Source organism: Heterobasidion irregulare, assembly GCF_000320585.1.
Source record: "Heterobasidion irregulare TC 32-1 unplaced genomic scaffold scaffold_01, whole genome shotgun sequence".
Lineage (NCBI taxonomy): Eukaryota > Fungi > Basidiomycota > Agaricomycetes > Russulales > Bondarzewiaceae > Heterobasidion > Heterobasidion irregulare.
In genome coordinates, this window is record NW_009258197.1 from 2183285 (window position 1) to 2203528 (window position 20244).

Below are 20244 nucleotides of genomic sequence, written 5' to 3' on the forward strand. Positions count from 1 at the left end.
GCAAATGAGCAGGAATGACACTGGCCGAGACGTCCGGCGCTCAGGCAGAGAGCACATGGGAGGAGCAAGGCGGGGGCTGGCGGGGGAGGCAAGCAGAGGACAGTCTAGGACAGTGTGACAAAGCGACCGACGCGAAGCTTCCCCGACCTCGACACACCCACACCGACCAGCACGGCGGCGGGGAAATGAAAAATGTACAGCAGCCCCCGCCGCTCGGGACGCCGACGGAGCGCGCTCCCACGCCGCTCCGCTGCACGATCGAAATGAAAACGACGGGCTCCAAAAAAAGAAAGAAAAAGAAAAATGCGATCTCCTCAGAAACGAAAAAACAAACGAGGTGAGACTGTGTTCCTGTGGAGTCGAGGAAAATACAGCGACTGCGGTGGGTTGATCTGCGTTAAGGGTAAGGTCCGAGAGGGTGTGGATCGACGAGTCAAGGCGAGAGACATTCCAAGGGATGCAAATCGGTCAGCACCGACGGGGACGCTACGTCTAGAACTGGCTCTAAGTAATCCAATGGCCCTGACAAGGCTTCGCAGCGAGGTTGCAAAGAAACAAGGGAGTCGATCGGCATATTAAGACAGGGTGAACACCGAGGACGTTCTCCAAAAGTTTCTGAAAAGTCAAGGGTCGACGTGGTCTAAAACTGGTGATCATATGAGATCATATGCCCCTCATAACGGGGAAACTGGGGGTGTATTTACGCTGAATGCGGAGAACAAGAGACGATGCCTGGGGGATGTTTCTAAGATTTTTGAGAGAGGATCTGAAGTCGCGCCGCGGGGGGTTGTGGCGTGTTTGGCAGCGACATCCTCGACTTGTAATTTTCGCCGTCGAGCTAAGCAGCCGCAATCAGAACTCCCTGCTGTCTGTCGCCGTCTTTTCATACCCGCATACACTCTCTAGAAGTTCTTCTGGCTCTCGAGATTAAAAAATATGGCGACATCCATGGCAGCCGCGCTTGCGGCCTCCCTCCCAGCACCCCAGGCCGCACCTACACCTGCCGCACCCACATATGAAGCCATCCCGGCCTCCATGTCCAAGGCGATCGACATCGAGGCCGAGATCCCTGTCACGTCCATCCAGCTCGATGGCATGGTGCGTCTTGTCCTTTCATGGCTCGCTCGCCCGCTCCCCACCTGACGCGCACTGAAAGGTCGTTTCAAAAATCATCAAACACAGTTCCGAGGCGCATTCCCCCATCGTGCATGGCCTCCTCCTCGGCCTCGACATCGACGGCACCCTCGAAGTCTCGAACTCGTTTCCGCTGCCGCACCACAGCAACGACGAAGACGACAAGCAGGCAAAAAACTCCGGTGCGTGCTCAGGAAGCCTCGTTCCCGTGCGGGAAGAGCTCATGACCGATCCTGGACAGGACGCTACCAGGCCTCCATGCTGCGGTCGTTGAAGGAAGTGCGCGCAGACGACAGCGTCGTGGGATTTTATCAGTCGACGACGATGGGTGCGTTTTTCAGGCAGACGATGCTTGACACGCAGGCCCTTCATCAAGATAGGCTCAGACATGGCGGCATCATCGTTGTGCATGGTGCGCATCAAAAAAATATGGGAATTTTCTCTCGACTGATAAACGGACCCTCAGACATTTCGCAGACGACGCGGGGCAACGCATCCTTCCGGGCGTTCCGGCTATCGAAGGAGTTCTTAGACGCATATAAGAAGCGCAGCTTCAGCAGCCAATCGTGCGTACAGTCCCCTCGGGCGTGCCTTGCCGATTCGTCCTGCGAGCGGATACTAACCGAACTTTGCAGGCTGATCAGCCACAAGCTGACCTTCTCGTCGATCCTCGAGGAAGTCCCCCTGACCGTCCGAACGAGCCCCCTCCTGTCCGCTTTCCTCGAGACGCTCTCGCAGACGCGCCGATCTGCGCTACCGGACGCGTCATTGGATGACTCGCTATCGGCCCTGCCGCCGACGTTCTCGACGCTTGATCTTGGGAACAACGCGCTGACGAAAAACCTGGAGCACGTCATCGAGACGCTGGACAACTACAAAACCGAGGAAGGAAACCTGGCGTACCTTTCGCGGCAAATCGCACGTGAGAAGTCGCGGGCGGACTCGTACGTGGCGAAGCGGAAGGAGGAGAACGCGACTCGCGTCGCGCAGGGACTCGCACCGCTTCCGGAGGAGGACGTGAACCGACTGTTCAAGATCCCACCGGAGCCGAGCCGGTTGGAGAGCATGCTCTTGTTAGGACAGATAGACGCGTACGCGAAGACGCTAGAGGGGACGGCGAGCACGAGTCTTGTAAAGATGTACGCTACCAAGGCGAGCGCCGGCGCGTGAGAGCCGGAAAGCCATGTTCTGCACTCGTGTCTGGAATTTATGTTGTAATAAGTGCTGCAGCGGCGAAGACGGCGTGCTGATCTGACTGTCTACGGCGGACATGAGTGCTAGCGCGCATTACGAGATGGAGGCACGCGTGGAGAACTGCAAGCAGCGTGCAGGCAAAGGGTAAATTGATCGAATTGGTCAAGCGACTAGGGAGCGGGGGGAGGAGAGGCAAGTGCCTGGTGAGCGCGGGCACGGCGAGAATGCGTGGCGCACGGGACCATTCTAGGGGATGTCTCGCCGGGCGGGGAATGCCGAGGGGGTGCGAGGGACGGGGCCGATGAGCGTCGCCCCGTTTCTTTTCCTTCCTGTCTCTCCTCCCGAAACCTTCTTCCTTCCTTTTTTTTCGCTCTTTGCTGTTCTTGTCTCCGTCTCCCGCTCCCTGCCCCAGAGCATATAAACCTGCACACTCTCTTGCCAGGTCCCTCCATCCCCCAACAGCACCTCTCGTCTCCCTTCTCCGCTCACTCAACACTCGCTACTCACTCACTCACTCACCCGCTCACTCGCTCACTCAAACACTTGATCATCATGCGTTTCTTCTCCTCCACCCTCGTCGTCGCTTCCCTCGCCGTCTCCGCCCTTGCCGTGGCGCACTCCAGTGTCTCCGGCCACGTTCACGCAAGGCGTTGCAGCCGTCGTGCTTCCACCTCCGCCGTCGCCTCTCCCGCCTCTTCCTCTGCTGCCGCCTCCTCCGCGCAACCCGTCGCCTCCTCCTCCGCTATCCACACCTCCTCTTCCCACTCCGCCCCTGCCGCGACATCGTCCTCCCCCGCTGCCGCTACCCCCACTGCTGTCTCTGACAGCACTACCGGCAGCGAGAGCTACCTCTCGGGCACTCAGACCGGCCAGGGTATGTCTCTCCTTCTACCGAAACTTCTTCTTTCGCTCATCCCATTCTGATATCAGGTACCTACTACGGCACTGGCTTGGGTGCGTGCGGTATCACCAACACCGACACCGACTACATTGCCGCCGTCAGCAAGCTCTTGTTCGACACCTACCCGTGAGTATCAACCCTCCCGCAGCTACAACAACTCCCATTCTGATCCTGTTCTGCTTTCCTCAGCGGTTACGCCGGTGTCAACCCCAACAACAACCCTGTTTGCGGCAAGAAGATCAAGGCTAACTGTGCGTACTTCTTCCCATGCTCTTCTCTGTCACGCAAGGATCCTTACATGGTCGATTTCCCTCATAGACCAGGGCAAGAGTGTCACCATCACTGTGACCGACCGCTGCGAGGCTTGCAAGATCACCGACCTCGACTTCTCCCCAACTGCGTTCTCCCAGATCGCAGATCAGTCCATCGGTCGCATCAGCGGCATGACCTGGAACTGGGTCTGAGCCTCCCCCCACCCCCTTCGGGATCCGTGCTGTCCTTCCAAACCCTTCCTCTATTATTATTGGGTTCCGAGCTCGCTCATCCCTTTCTGGTACTTATAATTCCTCTATTGCACATACATAGTTGTTCGGTTTCGACGCCTGGGCGTTCTCATCTGCTCTCCCGACGCGTGCGAAGGGAAAGCGGACGAGCTAGGAGGACCGCCATGCGCACAGCCTTTTCGTCGTGTTACCTGGTATATCGCATGTCGCTATTTGTAGCACGACCTGTCGAGCTTGCCTCGACGCCTGCTGGTCTCGCACTCGCTCCGTTATTCTCTCTATTGCTATAATTATGTTGTATTGCCATAGACGCCTCTGCGGGGTATATGAAACAATGGGAACTTGTTCTTTGGGCAGTCTGAACTTGCTTGAACCGCTCTGATTCATCTCATCTCTTTCATCATGATCAGTCTTCATTATCTACACGCTCTGCGTCTAATCAACCTAATACAGGTTTGAAGAAGTTCGGTATCACTAAACAAAGTTCTTCGTGAAGAACGCAATCAGTTGACCGGCCGACGGTACGAGGGGCGTCATTGCCTAATGCGCACAACTTCAATCACCAAGCGTTCGCAGAGTACGTACTGGGTGCGGCCACGAGCCACGACCGTGAGATCCGTAGCTAACATTGAGAGGGGCACTGCCTAGCACTGCCCAGTCGCAGCAGTACACATGCAGCACGGATGGGCACGCCGTTCCCAAGAGACAGCCAGGTGGGGCGGGTCGCATGGGAAGACACAGCCCTCGGATTTCATACATAGCGGCAGCAAAGCGCACTGACGAAAATCCTCCCAGCTTTTTGCCAAATGCCGAATTTCACCGATATTCCACCGCTCCTCGTTGCAGTGACCGATTCGTCCGTTATCGGTCATTTGCCCAAATCCGTGGGCGTTGTTGGTAACTGTCGCTGCAGAGTTGCTCGTTGACAGCAATTGCTGCGCAGGGAAAGATGGTCGGGCGACACATGCTCAGAGTAAATAAAGATATGCAAAGTATAGTAGTCGCCAAACCCTATGGAAGACCTAGTCGGGAAACGTGGGTGATCTCTACCCAGTACTGCTCTTGGGCCGTCCCGGTTACAGCTATGCGCGCCGCACTGTCCAGCCGCTCTTCCACGCCACCAAGCCTGAAAAGGGTGGCCACGACGTCGAGCGCAAGCGTGCGAAGCGTCGGGCGCTCGAGCTTCGTGTACGGCCCAGGGAGCGCACCGCGGGTTGGATGAGCGATGATGAAATAAGGCACCAAGCGTGACCGGACGGCTTCTAGGACCTGCGCAGAACATCTCAGTCGGAGGTTATTCGCGTGATTTAGAGGTGTATGCCATACTTCTGAATGAACGAAGGCCGATCGAAGCTGAAATAACCGCAGAAGGAAACGCAGGATCGTCTGTGACGATGCGTCAGTCAAACAACAGTGTCAAAGGATATGAGGAGCGCGACAAACCTCCGTCGTTGTAGGGTCTTCCGTGCCAAGCTCCCAAAGCGTCTTGGGCAGTTGCGAGATCCATTGTTCTATTTTTTGACTCTCCGTAGGAAATTGGCTTAATTTAAACACCCCCGTATACTGCGGGCATGATTCAAGCTGACGCATTCGAGTCAACGTGAGAACATACTTGCGGTAGCAGAAAAGACTCACAAGCACCAAACGGGAGACGAATTCCACCGTCGAGCGCTTCACCGCTGACATAGATGGACACCGCATAGCGTGGTCAATCGTGGCCTCCAACACAGGTCCAGACAGCTCTGGGGTACTGTTCAGTAGCGACCAGATCGTGGGCAGGAGTGCGATGTATGCCTGGGCGGGGATCGGTCGCGCGACAGTATGCGAGCTCAGTGCTTCACCTCTGAGGACCGCGACCACGTATTCGCCAACGCGCTCGACTCGAAGAGATGAGGCGCCGGCGAGAGCAGGACCCGTGATACGGGCCTTCCCGCGAGTGGTAGGTGGTTTCTCAGGATGTTGAGCGGATGCAAGCACAAGGAGGGAGGTCAGTTCGCAATAGATAAGATTAAGATCTTGAAAGGCGTGTTCCGTCTCCGGAGATAGTCAGCATATCCCTTCGATCGAAGAATTAGGATGAGCCATACCTTGATATCCCGTCTTATCACAGCGCTCAACTGGAATGGGAAATGAGTAGCCATGTGTCCCAAGAGTGCTTTCAGGTCTTCTCGAACAGTGCTTTTTTTTATCTGTAGAGTGAACGGAAACACGTGAGAAGGAAAAATAAGCCAAAATACGAATGGTCTACTTCTGGGTTCTGCAATAGATGTCCATCAAGGGTGCGGTATATCTCAGCGCTCGCCACAATTAACCCCAATTCCATTTCTCGGGGTGGCAAACTAGGTGAGAACACGACAGGCGAGCAGTCGATAAAAGTCGATAAAAGCGTTGGGTGAAGTGCCCGTGCGAGCCGCTGTTTGCTTGTATTAAGAAGGAGCCCCTGGTAATGTCATATAGTCACTTACAGATTCGTAATCTGAACTGAGTTGACTGCTGTCCGATTTGATCATGTCGGCAAATGTGGATTTCGACATGAAGTCTGAGCACTCCTGAAAAGTCAACGGAACATCTGCACTAGAGTCAACATGACTGAAACTCCCAATGAACCTCTCATCGCCTGCTTCAAGTTCAATTTCGGGTTTCCAATACCGTACTTGTGGTGTATCGCCAGGCAAGTTTTGAGATGTTGATCTCAGGAGTGTGTCGAACGATCTGTAAGCTTCCTGGCTAGAGAATGAAGATGCGTAATACCACGTGGACTTCGATGGCTGAGAAGCATCGTTTTCAAGCGAGGTAGTTTGTGGTGGTGATAGTGCATGACGGAGAAATTTTGAAAGGGACCTCAAGACGACTAATTTCGACTGAGATGTTAGCGTCAGAGTAGAATTGCATTGGATGAGAGTGACGGGAGAGACTCACCGTGACGGATAACACAACACTTGCGGTTGATGTCGCTTGAACAGGTCCTGTGTCTAGCGGAAAATTGTATAAGACTGAGTATATCCTGGACATCTGGATCCGCACCTGCGCCTTCCCCAAACGTTGTCCCTGCATTCAAGATGCCGAGGTATCCTTCCAGAACACGCCTTCCATGTCCTCCCTTTCCGTCTTTCCATCCACTCACAACTACTTCCGGTATGAGATCCAGGAACAAATCTAAGAAGCGAATTGCATCGACCCGAATTTCCGGGAAAATATGTGTTTGTGCCGAAGTGGTAAACAGGAGAAGCAGCGGGGAGTGTGGAACCAGAGTCTCCTGAACTTGCGATGAGTGGGATGGACTTTCGGTGGAGAAAGGTGCATACATGTGGAATTCGAGGAAGAAGCCAACCAAGGAACACGAGCAATGCCTTTCGAACGCTGGCATCCTGGCGGACAAGTCAACCATGTAGCTCATGTGGATTGCATTGGAATTGCGCACCTCGTCAGCAATGATCCGAACAGAAGCCCCCACAAAGGGGGTGAGAGAGGATTCGACTAGCTCAGGATGATTCTCAAACAATTCGCGAAAACCCATCAGAGCATCTGATGGCCATAGCTGATCAGTCCAATACTGAATGAGACAAAAAATACTCACCCTTTCTCGTCCCTGCGTTATAATGTTTCAAATGCGCTATCAAATCATCGAAGGTGAGCTTGCGCTTGGTCGTTGGCGTATTGTCATATCGCTGTACGGAAATGCTCTGCGTGGGGAGCGCAATGGCTGTTGTTCATCCAAGTAAGAACATGGTGCTTCCAAAAGATGCATAGACTCACATCGAGCCTTGAAAGATGTGTCGATTGCATTGGTCGGCTGCTGCTTTCCCTTGCCTAATTTGAGTTTGGCTTTCTGGATATCAGACGTTATTGAATGGAGAACAACAACAAGAGCCAGCTTACCGAAAAGTCGGCAACTTTATCCTTTCTCTTTTTCGCGCTTTTAGGCATTGCAATGCAACGTTCAGGAGAAAGAAATCTTGGTTTTCCTTTTTGGGATCTAAGAGGATTCACGAAAGTTCACGTGCATGTGTGTGCCTTCCCGTGCAATTCAGACCAGCGTGAATTGTTTTAAAGTTGACTTGACAAGCTTCGAAGTTACTACACACGCTACTAAATCAACAATTGATCCTTCGCAGTGTATTCTGCTGTTCGTACATCATTTTATCCGTACACACAACCTAGACCAAGACCTCGCGGCCTACAGTCTCAACTTTTCCATCATGATTCATGACCACGAATCCATGCTAAAGTATCTCTGTAAATGAACGCGCTGAATGATCAGATCAACATCCAAAAGGTTTTCAAATGCACCCATCAGCCATAGATACAATTCCGGAGCAGTAGTGATACTTGGTGTTCGCGGTTACCATGAACTAAACATGTGAGCCCAAGTGAGAAAATCACCACGCCGTTATTTTACCCTCTATGATCAGGGCCCCAGCATTTCTGCGTGTATGGTATTGTTATCGAAAGAGTAGACGATATCGTAGCTGGGCATCACCGTAAAACTTAGTGGGCAGCGGAAGTAATGCTTGGACCTACAAACCTCAATGCCTCTTGAAGGCGTGTGCAAATTCTTTACTCTTCCGCAATCAGGAAGATTCTATGCCCATGTGTTCGGCAGGTCCCCGAGGATCATGCCTCTTGATCCACGTGTATCCCTCGTGATTATGAGAAGAGCATGAAGGAGGAATGATATGTCGGTTCACTATGCGCAGTGCCACCCCTTCCATGACTATAGGGGCCAACGTCACATGTGGAAGTCCTCTTGCTGACACCACCTTAGCACATGCATGCTATATTAAGAGAGGACCGACCAGTTCCACTAACCGGTACCTCTGTAGGCCTGGGTTTGAAGGCGATGGGTCAATGCTGAACACGTTCAGAGAGCGACTCTGGGTTCTATCATATACTCACACTTCTTCCGCGCTATCGCCAATTCCAGAGTGGCGTAAAGTACTTGTTGGAGGCCTTCTTGAAACTGCTCCAACGAAGAAAATGTGTATTGAGCAGTTGGCTCGGACGCTACCCGGGTATGGCAGGCGCAGCTGTTAGGGAACATGGCCTTGAGGTCCTAATCGCCGCATGTCACAAATATATATGACGCCGGATCCTCGAACAGGCCGCGCGACTCAATGAACTAAGGGTGATGATCCCAGACAACTGACCATAGGTCTGTCTTGTTCATAGTTTCCTAATTGTCTTTTTTTGATGACACGCGGTACCCAGAGCACAACACGCTGGTATGGAAGGTCCCGACACGTACCTGGTTGTCCAATCATTGTACGTAAGGGCGGGAAGTTCAAGAATATCTTGTCTCCCCTCTGAGACATGTCGCTTCGAAGTCAAGATGGCCCCGAAGAGCAAGTGATCCTAGTGATCGATGGCGGTTCATAGTCGGATACTAAGTAGTATGCCCTAAAGATGAGTGATGAGCAGAGCATATAGTGGATAGTCATTAATGTTTGGCAAACCTGTAGCAGTAGCTCAGAGAAATACTTTGTACACTCACTGATCTGCAGCTTACACCTGCGATAAACGTAGCTTGCTAATAATGAGTCAGAATGGCATTTGCGCACAGACGTTACGTGGAAACATTCAAGAGTCAAGACCATGAATGGGTTAGCGCCCAGAAAATCGAGGACAATTGAAACGTTGACAGGCAGTAGTACTGTCAAACATGAAGAATAGAATCAACAAGTGCATGCTATTACAATGACAACTATGATACTCCCGTAAGATAACACGGAAGATATGTTGAACGGGTGGGCGTCAAGGTTCGTGAATGTATGCGCGGCACATCGCAAGGTAGTCGCAAGTTATAATCGTCCCAGGTATTGACAGATAAACCTGTTTGCTTTCTCACCAGCCTAGCTTGGAAAGGGGGAAGGGCTTCTTCATAAAGTCCACCACCAAATCCAAGCATAACAAGTCATCATCATCAACAGTATATCCGCGGACATTGACCGTGAATTTGGCTAAACATGGCTCAACGTGTGGAGGAAGACTAGATCAGCGAAGCACTCACCCTGTGGGATTTCCTTGGGTAATGTAACCGTCTGCTCGACCTCATAATAACCCTTCTCGACAGGACACCGCACAGATGCATTGGCATTTCGACTATCCTCAATGATAAGCAAGTATAATTGACGAATATCTCCGATATATACGTACGCCTCCTCGCAGACATCGAATTGCTTGTGCAGAAGCTTGATAAGACCCAATTTCACGGTCACATCGGCGTATGCTCCCTCCTGATCAGGATGGTCAGACACAATCAACTAATACTATAGGTAAAAGAGCGTGCCTCTACTGCGTCTTGCGCAGTACCTTTGACCAGGACAGTTAAGTCCTGGCCAGGCTTAGGAGGGTCGGGAGTCACCTCGATGGACTCGATTTGAATCGGATCAGAGGCGGAACCTAGTAGCTACTCAGTTTTTGGCTATTGCCGAGAACAACGAATTCGACTGCGAACCACAGTTGGTCCAACCCCATTTATCCGTACTGTGTATCGGGAGACTGTGAGCGACGAATGCCTCCTGTTGATTAACAGGATTCGCGTTGGAGACACCGAGAAAACCTAAGAGCAGGACGGAAAGGACGGAAAGGCGTGCCATAGAGGGGGTATTCAGAGGGTAGACGATGTAGTTGAACCAAGGTCTTCGAGTAGACGATGCAGTTGAACCAAGGTCTTCGATGAGGGGAGCTGAGGCGTCGTCACACGACACTCACCGTGACATGCATGTAACAATGGGAGTAAAGCGGTGACGCAGGAGCCTACTGCGGTACCAATACCGTATTCTCACCCCTCGAAGCTTGAAGGCTGTCCACTCTCTCCAAGTTCCTCCCGCCATCAAAGATCTCCTCGTCCTTGCCATCCAACTCATCCTTTGGATTGTTTGCTAAATCAACGAAGGTTGAGGAATTGACTACTAGTCATTCTCCTATTCCGTTCCATCAGCCCGATTGAGTCGGCAGCCTTCCATCAACCTCCATTCCTGATTCAACCAGCTCATAAATCTACTCCCTACATTGCGCTCCTTGGTTTGGCTCCCCGCCAGACACTTTCTTCACCATGAAGGCTAGAGACTATTGCTGCTGCGCGATTCCAACCGTCAATGCCGGGGTTTACGCAGTCCTCACCGAACAATTCTCATTAGGTATAATTGCTGGGACATTAGCCATTGCCACGCCTTCGAGTGGGTCGTTCGCATTTTTGAAGAAATCTTGAGTTGACAAAGAGTGTTGGTTCGATTAGTCGTGGGTGCTGCGACGCCGTCCTACGCCTCGTGGATATTTGCCATCATCTGTTATGTGGGTGCTGGCATCCAGCTTTTCGGTTTCATGGGCGTCGCTAGGGTGGGTTACTTTTTTGTTTTGTTGATATGGCTGTCTTCATTGAAATCCATCACAGGAGAAGCCTATTGTCTTCCGCCGCTATGTCACACTCCACATCATGATCACAGTTGCTGCGTTCTCGGTCGCAGCCGTCTGGATTGCTCTGTCCGCAAGCCGCCATGGATCTTCCAAAACAAAGTGTATCTCGAGGTTCTTCTCCTCTGGAGGTGCTGCCAGTGATCAGTTATGCGAAATCTTCCCATGGGTGGATGTCGGTATCATGGGTGGTCTTTGGCTCCTTTTGGCCATTTCGCAGGTCCGACTTATGTTTTCTGACCTTCACTTGAGATCACTCACGTGTCATACCACAGTTCTATTTCTACACTGTTATCTCAGGGTACGGCGCTGGTCAGCGTGAAGACCACGGAAAGTATGATTCGATATACTCCGTCAAGCCACTCAACAACAGCATACCAATGACGAACCGTAATGATCCCTGGGACTCACGCGACTCTTTTGATGCCTCGAGACTGCGTAACGGGCATATGAGACAAGAAAGCGCCGCTAGTGACACCGCTATGCTTAGTGGGCCTTATGGGCAACCCTTTCCCGACAGCCCTTCTTATCCTTCAGGCGTATACACTCAAGACCCTCAACCCACTCCCCAATACAACCCTTATAACGACCCGTACTACTCTCACCCAGGTGGACTCAACAAGCCCGAACAAGTCCAAGCTCATCCCGGTCAGTAATGTTCATGGATTGGCTTGTTCATCTTTGGCCTTCGCTGTTGGGCGGCACTTAGCGGCAGTTCACGCGGGTCGGTTGTCTCTCGACGCGTTGCGATTGCAGTGTACTGACGCGAAAATCTATTGCTCATTAGCGGAGGGTTCGTTCGGGCGGAAAATGCCTCGGCTGCGTAAAGCGTTACCATATGACTACGGTTCTTAATATTGGTGAACATCTTGTGTATTCAAAGATGAGAGGTACTTTATACTCTTTTCGGACTTCTCTCTTCTCTTGATCTTCGGACATTCGCGATGGACATTGTCAGAGTTAGAATCGCACAATGTAATTCGTAGGTACATCAAGCATCGTTGATCGCTTGGTCTTGGTCTCAGACGTAGGTATATGTGTTGAATTCCTAGTTGTCTCCATCAGAAGATCACACTTCGACACCCGACATTTCCCATGATCAGGTTTGTTGATCACCAAACAAGTTTGCTTCGATCCGCTGTATACTTGATAACGACCAAATTGTGACGGGTCCAACCTCTTACAACATCCAGAGGATACTCAGGACTCAGCTAGTCCCAAATATCATGAATATCCTTCTGAAAATTTTCTCAGTCAACTCATCTTAAATCTCCCGATGCGGTTCATTCAGCCGAGAGCGAGTGGCAATGTAAGGGGATGTCAGGTGAGAAATCGCGGACGAGTGGGTCCAGTGCGGTCCACCAGGCTCCAGCCGGCCGCTTGCCTTTGGCCTCGATGTTCTCGCATGTTTGGTCACTTATGGTCTTGTGTTCTCTTTCTCTCGCTCAGCTTCCTGTTTCGAGCCTCCTCAGGGTTTCTTTCTCTAAATATGCACAAGTTCTCAACGTCGCTGATAAAGAACAATAGACCTCTCACATCGCGCTGTCTCTGTATTCCCTCCATTCTTGATCAAAACAAGACAATCCGCATGGTGTCAATACTTTTGTCTTGCCTAATCGGCAGGCATGTCGTATTGACCGTGCTGTGCCATTGTCGGAGGCGTGCACATATGTCCTTGTCCGCATTGTTTTCATCCCGTTGGCTGGGTTGCCGTAAACGACAAAATTTCCGTGACAGTTACCTCTCGGTATAACCCAAAATCTGGGACTGTCTGCTTGCGAGCGGCTGGCCCACTTCTTCCTTGCAAACCTCCTTCGGTCGCTGATTCTTCTCCCCCTTTCACCTCCCTCTGGCCGGGCCGCCTCTTTGCCCTCGAGCTCGTACATTCCCTACCATATCCATCCCTCGCCTTGCTCCCAATGCCAGCAATTACAGAGGATTACGAAGTTCTTCTCAGGTTCTCCAACGATACACACGACTGTGCTACGGTACAGCTATCGAGGGATTACGGCAGAAATACCGGCGCAATCGTGTTGTTTCATCCGGGAGAAGTTGTCACACTGATACTCGAGGCGGGCTCCACGTACAGATACGTTTTGAAAACGCGGTCAAAAGTTGCAAGCGTGTCGTAAGTCCTGGTTATCCGATTGTACAGCGCATGGCTTCTCAACGATGCGACAGAGCACGAACGTGGAGAGATGTTCAGTGCGCAGTATCGCAGCTGTTTGCAAGCGCAGGTTCGCAGTCACAAGCAGGCTCGATGACCGCCGTGAGTGGGGTCACTGTTGATCGTATATGGCGGGACTATCGGTTCAGTATGTGGGATGACCCGTAGTGTGCGTTCTCCTTGTCATTTCAGCAGTTCGGCGCATGAATTCATCGAAGACGACTGAATAGGTTTAGCGAAGGCTCCGCGTTCAGGGATCCTTCATATGATCTCTGTTGCGTTAAAGAGGATACTCCACGAGAGAGAGCCGAAGGTCGTGATTCCTCACTCACTGATGAACTAGTGGACTGTAACGATAATCAGAATTACGCGTACCTTGTAACATTATTCATGACATCTTGGGCTACCATACCACACGCCAAATACTCTCGATGCTTAGCTTGCCTTATTGTCGACCGAGATCATACGTTTTCCGTACTCACAGTAGTGAGTGGACGCCCGTTGGCCTGCAATGCGACTGCTGTCGGGCACGCGGTGGAGGTGTTGCAACAACGTTTTCGTGAACTTATGACGCCAACTTTCCTCACGGCATTATACCAACTCAGCATGGATGTGCATCATACATGAAACATGATACCACCATTCTAGACCACTTAGCAGCAAACATATCATTTGCTTCGAGGGACGTAGCCTCAGCATACTGAATTGTGGGCGCAACTAGACAACTTAAGCAAGGTATTGCACAGCCGGTTCCAGCAATCTCAATGAGAGTGCCTGACTCTTGACCAGACAGGACTAAACCAAATTACACACGATGGGCCACAGAAGACTTCGCGCCTCCATTGAATGCTACTTTGGAAATAATGCATACCCACATCCGCGAGGGGAAGTTCACCGTTGCGTAATTACGCCGCTCAGTCAGCGCCGACTTCCTAAGTCTGGAAAGTGTCCCCACATAGAGAAGCGGACCGGAGCCGAGCGATTCATGGAAGGGATATGGAGGTAATAGCTGGGAACATGAGAACTGGAGGATAATTGGTGCTAACACCTGGGCACGGTTGAACAAAGACACAGGAAATGCCTATAAATGATGAACAAATGCACATCACCGATCGTCGATCGGATGGCGATGCTCACAAACCCGTCGTCCATTCGGGTGATTTTGGGCGAAATACTTCCAAGTGTTCAAGGTATGGAGGATGATCACTGACCGAATTGAAGCACGTGGGGCTGGAAGGGAACAGTCGACGCTGATCAGTGGTGATAATCAACACCCCCTGCGAAGGATTCGAATTTGAGTGCACGCGGCTGCAGGCGATCGCACGACAGAACACGAGAAAGTGTTCCAGCACAAGACATCTAATAAAGCCACAAGTGAGGCCCTCGTGACAGGGTCGTGTTTGATCTGTTGGCCAAGAGGGTAGTGCGGAAAAGCCCAGCAAGACGCCTTTGAATGAGATTCAACCATTGTAGAGAAAGGGGAATGTTGGACACAGCGATAAGTGTTGAGATCTTGAAAAACGCTACTCAATACGGAGAAAAATTCGCTCGAGCAGAATCATACTAGACAGTTATATTCCTGCACTGCCAGTTCACGGGAAAGTAACCTCGATTTCATGCAGAGATATCTGGACGACTCACTGAGGTCGTCCAACTGAAAATGTATTTCCTATCCCTACAAAAGGTTTCTGGTGGAAAATAAGCAAATTACTCGTCATGCAGCTCGAAGTCCCGAGGTATATCTATCCTGGTCCACATTTCGCTGAACCAAATTCTTCGGAGTCTATACTTTGACATATGACGCATGCTTGAGAACCGACCTTCACTTCCATCATCTTCGGAGGATGAGAAGTACGGAAGAAGAGAGAGAGGGAAATAACACCTCCAGTTGTGTCAGCGGAGGTCAGCGGAGAACATGAAATGTTCACAGTGAGCGTGAGAAAAACATGCATTTCCTCTGCATCCTTTCGGTTCGTCATGCAAGTCGACTCAGCGCTCAGCGCGACTCCAATACACCTTACAGGTCTGAAAGACCTGCCCAATGCACATATCGGAACTACATTGAACATGCCATCGATTCGCAGTTGACTCTCTCTGGATGGAGACTATCAAGTGATTCAAAGACATTATAACTAAAGATTAGGCATTAATTGGACTGTCCCTATGTGAGTTCAATGATCTGCGGAGCGAGATTTCCAGCAATAAAATGTGCGGGATGACATCTGAGACTGCACTTTTCTCCAGCTAACGACACAATGCAAGCCGCGGCGAACAAATTACAAGAGGTACATAAACCACGATATTCCACTGACACTCGAAATCAACGCTCACCATATGAATGCTCGACATTTGTAGCACCTTGGGACTTATCCCACTAAGGCCAATCCAGAGCTCAAGCCGCGCAAAGATGGTTCAACGATGAAGGCGCTTGCATGGTTCGAAGTCAATGACATCCGCGTCATCAACGCCGATGTCCCAGATATTGTCGACCCCGGTGACGTTATCTTGAAAGTCACCGGCTCCACTATTTGCGGTTCAGATCTACATCTCTTCCACGGCGAGATCATGGCGTTGCAGAAAGGTGATATACTCGGCCATGAGGTTTGTTTTACCCTATACATTCCAGAGTAACTGACCGATGCAATATCCACAGTTTATGGGTGCCATCGACCGCATCGGGCCCAATGTGAAGAGTTTCAAGGTTGGCCAGCGCGTGGTTTCATCCTTCCAAATTGGCTGCGGTCAATGCAAATTTTTGCAAAGAGAAGTTGTCATCTTTTTGTGATCGAACCAACAATCCATCATATGTATATTTTCTTAAATTATTTCCACCATATCTTGAGTCTCAATTCGAACCAGCCTGCAAAACTTCATGTACGGCACCCACGATGCGGGATTCTTTGGTTATTCTCACTTCACAGGCGGGTTCGCAGGCGGGCAAGCGGAATACGTCCGCGTCCCGTTTGCAGATTATAATCTCTTGTCGATCCCGGATGAGCTTGCAGATGAGCAAGTAATCTACCTATCTGATGTTCTTCTGACCAGTTATCACACGGTGGTCGACACTGGAGTTAAGATAGGTGATGTCGTCGGTATCTGGCCAACTAGGAACGCGCTTAGTGTATTTGCATGTTCCTGAACCTATATGTTCGCAGGGACTTGGTCCAATTGGACAATGTGCCGCCAAATGGGCAAAGCTTAAGGGCGCAGCGCGCGTTATTGGTGTCGACAAGTATCCTGATCGCCCGGAATTCGCTTGCACCCAGTCTGGCATCGAGACTACCAGCTTTACAGAATTCAAAGACGTTGCCAAACGTATTCATGAGCCAGTCCCAGGAGGACTAGATGTTGCCCTTGACTGCGGTAAGTCTCCCCATGATCATCATGCGTGTCCGAGTTAGAGTCCTAATAACGTGCAGGCTCATTCCATGAACCGAAGACGCTCCTCCACAAGGCGCAGAAACTTCTCATGCTTGAAACAGACGTTCCAGAGACGGCCAACGAGATGATTCTCTCCGTCCGAAAGGGAGGAAGCTGTGGTATCATCTCTGCCTATGCAGGCTTCGCCAATGGTTTCAACATCGGAGGGATCATGGAGAAGGGGATTAGATTCATCGGCAATGGACAAGCACCGACGAAGAAGTATTGGGATGAAATCCTGAACGATTATATCGTCCCTGGAAAGTTTGATCCGACTTTGTGCGCCCCAATTCTTTGCACAGCCTGGACCTGACCTAACATCTTGATGATTCTATATTAGTATGATCTCACATCGCATTCCGTTGGAAGATATGTCGAAATTGCACAGTGCTTTTGATCAACGCCGGGGTGGGGTGATGAAAGTCTTTGTGGAGACCAAGTTCTATCTCCTAGCCCTGGATGCCCGACGACGACACGGGTTGATGATTGGGAGAAATGATCAGATTCTGAGGAAGCGGGCAGCAGGACTCCGTCTGGTGGCCCATGTATTTGCAGTGTTGATGTCCAGAAGCACCTGGAACATGTATTTGCAGTGTCGTTGTCCTGAAGCGCTTGAAAACATTCATAGTGACATTCAGACTTCCACAAGTCGCACGTGTGACCTGTTGACGGCCTAAATTTACACTGAAACCCACTACAAGCCTCTGTGACGAAGGAGCGACACATACATAAATACTTCGGCAGAACGGTCGGGCAGTCCGCGTGCTCATCATGTTTTCCCTGCTCCCTCTACTAGTTGCCCCCTGCGTGCTGCAATCTGTTTACGCGTCTCCGGGAGTATTGCAGTGGATTGCAAACATCAACGCGACCACTCCTGGTCATTTCCAGTATCCGACTCAGTTCACACAGGACATCGTACCCAAACCCATACATTCACATAATGACTGTAAGTGTATTGCTTGCGCAGGAGGATCGTAAATCAACACACTGATTATCGTCACCTCCACTATCCCATAGACTGGCGTGATGCGCCCTTGTTCATGGCCTTGAGTTTGGGGGTTGCCAGCGTTGAAGCAGACGTTTGGCTGATCAACCAGACGTTATTTGTGATTACCGTTCTCGTGTTATACAAGTATGCGTCCTCACGAGACGCTCTGTGTCTCACAGGTTGGCCATGAAAAGGCGGCTCTCACAGAGAATCGCACTTTCGCCTCGCTGTATGTCGACCCGCTCACGCAAATTCTGGCCACCATGAATCCAAAAGACTCGTTCACCGTCAATCAATCATCACCGAAGTATGCCTGTTCTGTACATGAAGTTAGGACCTAACATAACTTGCATCGTCAGTGGCGTGTTTGACACAGCCAGTAATATACCTCTGCAGCTTCTCGTAGACATCAAGACTGACGGAGTGGAGTACTTCTGATCTTGCTATTGTACAGAACATCATCGCTCATGACCTAACCGCAGGACGCTTCCCGCCGTGCTCCAAGCTCTCCAGCCCCTGCGAGATGCTGGCTACTTGACGACGTTCGCGAACGGGATCCTGACACAGTCGGTCATCACAGTTGTAGGAACGGGCAACAGCCCCCTTGCGCAGGTCAAAGCCCTTGAGCCCAGGGACTACTTCTTTGATGCTCCGTTGGATCAGCTGAACGACTCATCCCTCAACACTACATGGGATGCCACACTGTCCCCTCTTGCCAGCACCGACTACGAAGTCGTTGTTGGGTGGAGTGGTATCGGCGACATCAGTGATGCGCAACGCAACAACCTTACGAGACTTGTAAATGATGCACATTCCAGAGGTATCAAGGCAAGGTTATGGGACACGCCGGGTTGGCCCATCAGCGCCCGGGACAACGTGTGGAGAGCGTTGATGGACAATGGGATAGATTGGCTAAATGCGGACGACCTAGAAGCTGCGAGCCAGTTCTGAAGAATCAATTAGACATTCGTAATATACAGAAGCTTGGCCTGCAAGTAGCAGCTAAAATTGCGACCAGTCCATCGATCGTTGAAGTCCGAGCTTGCGTCTCTCAAACCATCGTAGCTTTCGTCCAGGTGTCCAGCCAAGGTGACCTTGCGCCAACCCGAGCGCACTCCCTGTATTACCAGGGGTCGTCTCTCCGGCTTTGAGCTTCAAATCCTTGATATCTCGAAAATAGAGTTGGTCGGCGTCAGCGTCTTCCTTCTCTACCTTTTCACGCAGGGCTTGCACGGCGACCGGTTTCGCCAGCAGCGTATCCTAAGGAAGGTGGTGGAGTCAGGTTCATCGCATGGCACCAAAAGTCAAGACACATACTATATGCTCCTCTGCTTTCTTTCCCAGCGTCTGAAGGGCTCCGTCTGGCCTGAATCTGAGCACTTTTTGCAAATTCCACCGAGTTGTCGGCCGCAGGTCACCTGAATCCTTTATACCTAACCCCTGCTCCTGTTTGATGACATTCTCCACATCATGTACGCCGTTGTTGATGAGGGTACGAGGTGGCGTTGTCTTAAGCTTGCTCGAAAGCAACTCCCAACCGACCGCACGCGCCGTCACCTCAAACTTCAAATCTCTCGGATTGTCCACCAGCTCAAGGATAGCGTGTGGTGCGTTGTCACCTTGGCGGTGGCCGAATTTGTGAATGCGCGTGTATCCGCCTGGGCGGCCTGCGTAGCGTTTTGCCAGCGTGGTAAACACTTTGGGAGTGAGTTGAGGTTGCAGGAGGAATCCGGATGCGCGTCGGTACGCTTGGAGGTCGCCCTTCTTGGCCATGGTTATGATCTATGAACAATTCGGGTCATTGGTCATGCAAAGAGAAACAATTCGTCTACCTTTTCTGCTAGACGTGCAGTGTCCCTGGCCTTTGGAAGGGTAGTCTTAATTTGTTCATGTTCGATGAGAGATGTCACCAGATTGCTGTTGTCCGCTTCCTTAGAATTCACTAATCACATCATGGAGCGGATTACGCACCGAAGCATGAGCATCCTGTGCGAGGACGTTCTCGAGAATTTGCGAAACGCGATGCCATGCTTCATGGTCAGCAGCCGGTGAAGATGATGATGAACGGGCTGGTGAGTTGAGCGTTTGAACAGGGTGCGTTAAGACTGCGTCAATCTGCTGACAAAATGTGCCAAATCGAGACACGGTGTCGTGACTGCAGCAAGTTGAAAACAAATGATATCGCAAACATGCTCTCATAGTTTCAGCAGCCATTGAAGCGAACCTGAGTATGATGATCATCTATGGAATGCTACAACAAAGGTCTAAGACATTTAAAGGTCTAGCAATTTCGATTGTGTATGCGTATGAGGGTTGAAGGAGCTCATCCACGCGAATGAAGGCATAGCTTAAGAACCGTGCCGACCTTATCTAAGACCTGAAGAACGTCAACTTGTATGCTGGCGCCTTAACTTAGCGAACTCGAGCTGGCCCTGCTCATGCTCGAGATACTGCGATCAGAGAGAGACCTAGGATTATTATACGCACTCTTTGTCGCTTCTGCGCAGAGTAAACAATGCGACGG

The 20244-nt window shown here is 51.0% G+C and overlaps 10 protein-coding genes across 10 annotated transcripts; 7 read left to right on the forward strand and 3 right to left on the reverse strand.

The window, feature by feature from the left end:
- Positions 1–14: 14 nt before the first annotated feature.
- Positions 15–341, forward strand: HETIRDRAFT_447836 (uncharacterized protein; the record flags this gene model as incomplete). Its single annotated transcript, XM_009542915.1, has 1 exon — positions 15–341. The coding sequence occupies one exon, from the start codon at positions 15–17 to the stop codon at positions 339–341; it is 327 nt and encodes a 108-aa protein (XP_009541210.1).
- A 513-nt stretch (positions 342–854) lies between these two features.
- Positions 855–2394, forward strand: HETIRDRAFT_406993 (uncharacterized protein). Its single transcript, XM_009542916.1, has 5 exons — positions 855–1098; positions 1157–1316; positions 1376–1546; positions 1601–1700; positions 1770–2394. Exons 1-5 carry the CDS (start codon positions 937–939, stop codon positions 2302–2304), a joined length of 1128 nt encoding a protein of 375 aa, XP_009541211.1. The 5' UTR covers positions 855–936; the 3' UTR covers positions 2305–2394.
- Positions 2395–2696: 302 nt separating this feature from the next.
- On the forward strand, positions 2697–4091 carry HETIRDRAFT_145414 (Non-catalytic module family EXPN protein). The gene is made up of 4 exons (XM_009542917.1): positions 2697–3202; positions 3259–3355; positions 3419–3480; positions 3548–4091. The coding sequence occupies exons 1-4, from the start codon at positions 2881–2883 to the stop codon at positions 3691–3693; spliced, it is 627 nt and encodes a 208-aa protein (XP_009541212.1). The 5' UTR covers positions 2697–2880; the 3' UTR covers positions 3694–4091.
- A 607-nt stretch (positions 4092–4698) lies between these two features.
- Positions 4699–7659, reverse strand: HETIRDRAFT_59338 (uncharacterized protein; the record flags this gene model as incomplete). Its single annotated transcript, XM_009542108.1, has 14 exons — positions 4699–5001; positions 5059–5118; positions 5176–5313; positions 5368–5766; positions 5820–5921; positions 5981–6145; positions 6198–6593; positions 6652–6698; positions 6757–6988; positions 7038–7100; positions 7154–7257; positions 7310–7435; positions 7489–7561; positions 7612–7659. The coding sequence occupies 14 exons, from the start codon at positions 7657–7659 to the stop codon at positions 4744–4746; spliced, it is 2211 nt and encodes a 736-aa protein (XP_009540403.1). The 3' UTR covers positions 4699–4743.
- Positions 7660–9603: 1944 nt separating this feature from the next.
- On the reverse strand, positions 9604–10223 carry HETIRDRAFT_243667 (uncharacterized protein; the record flags this gene model as incomplete). The annotated part of the gene is made up of 5 exons (XM_009542918.1): positions 9604–9689; positions 9740–9831; positions 9886–9965; positions 10025–10131; positions 10187–10223. Coding segments are annotated over 5 exons (402 nt in total), but the record flags the coding sequence as incomplete, so codon positions are not given.
- Positions 10224–10786: 563 nt separating this feature from the next.
- Positions 10787–11801, forward strand: HETIRDRAFT_99657 (uncharacterized protein; the record flags this gene model as incomplete). Its single annotated transcript, XM_009542919.1, has 4 exons — positions 10787–10910; positions 10970–11070; positions 11126–11365; positions 11421–11801. The coding sequence occupies 4 exons, from the start codon at positions 10787–10789 to the stop codon at positions 11799–11801; spliced, it is 846 nt and encodes a 281-aa protein (XP_009541214.1).
- A 1263-nt stretch (positions 11802–13064) lies between these two features.
- HETIRDRAFT_59346 (uncharacterized protein) lies at positions 13065–13749 on the forward strand (the record flags this gene model as incomplete). Its single annotated transcript, XM_009542109.1, has 3 exons — positions 13065–13273; positions 13327–13481; positions 13543–13749. The coding sequence occupies 2 exons, from the start codon at positions 13065–13067 to the stop codon at positions 13478–13480; spliced, it is 363 nt and encodes a 120-aa protein (XP_009540404.1). The 3' UTR covers position 13481; positions 13543–13749.
- Positions 13750–15567: 1818 nt separating this feature from the next.
- HETIRDRAFT_166836 (uncharacterized protein) lies at positions 15568–17409 on the forward strand (the record flags this gene model as incomplete). Its single annotated transcript, XM_009542920.1, has 7 exons — positions 15568–15597; positions 15668–15913; positions 15966–16093; positions 16172–16325; positions 16468–16675; positions 16732–17011; positions 17073–17409. 7 exons carry the CDS (start codon positions 15568–15570, stop codon positions 17407–17409), a joined length of 1383 nt encoding a protein of 460 aa, XP_009541215.1.
- A 94-nt stretch (positions 17410–17503) lies between these two features.
- HETIRDRAFT_308276 (uncharacterized protein) lies at positions 17504–18671 on the forward strand (the record flags this gene model as incomplete). Its single annotated transcript, XM_009542921.1, has 5 exons — positions 17504–17678; positions 17750–17838; positions 17900–18027; positions 18080–18148; positions 18203–18671. The coding sequence occupies 5 exons, from the start codon at positions 17504–17506 to the stop codon at positions 18669–18671; spliced, it is 930 nt and encodes a 309-aa protein (XP_009541216.1).
- Positions 18672–18722: 51 nt separating this feature from the next.
- Positions 18723–19756, reverse strand: HETIRDRAFT_413619 (uncharacterized protein; the record flags this gene model as incomplete). The annotated part of the gene is made up of 4 exons (XM_009542922.1): positions 18723–18980; positions 19038–19502; positions 19553–19637; positions 19692–19756. 4 exons carry the CDS (start codon positions 19754–19756, stop codon positions 18723–18725), a joined length of 873 nt encoding a protein of 290 aa, XP_009541217.1.
- Between the last annotated feature and the right edge of the window lie 488 nt (positions 19757–20244).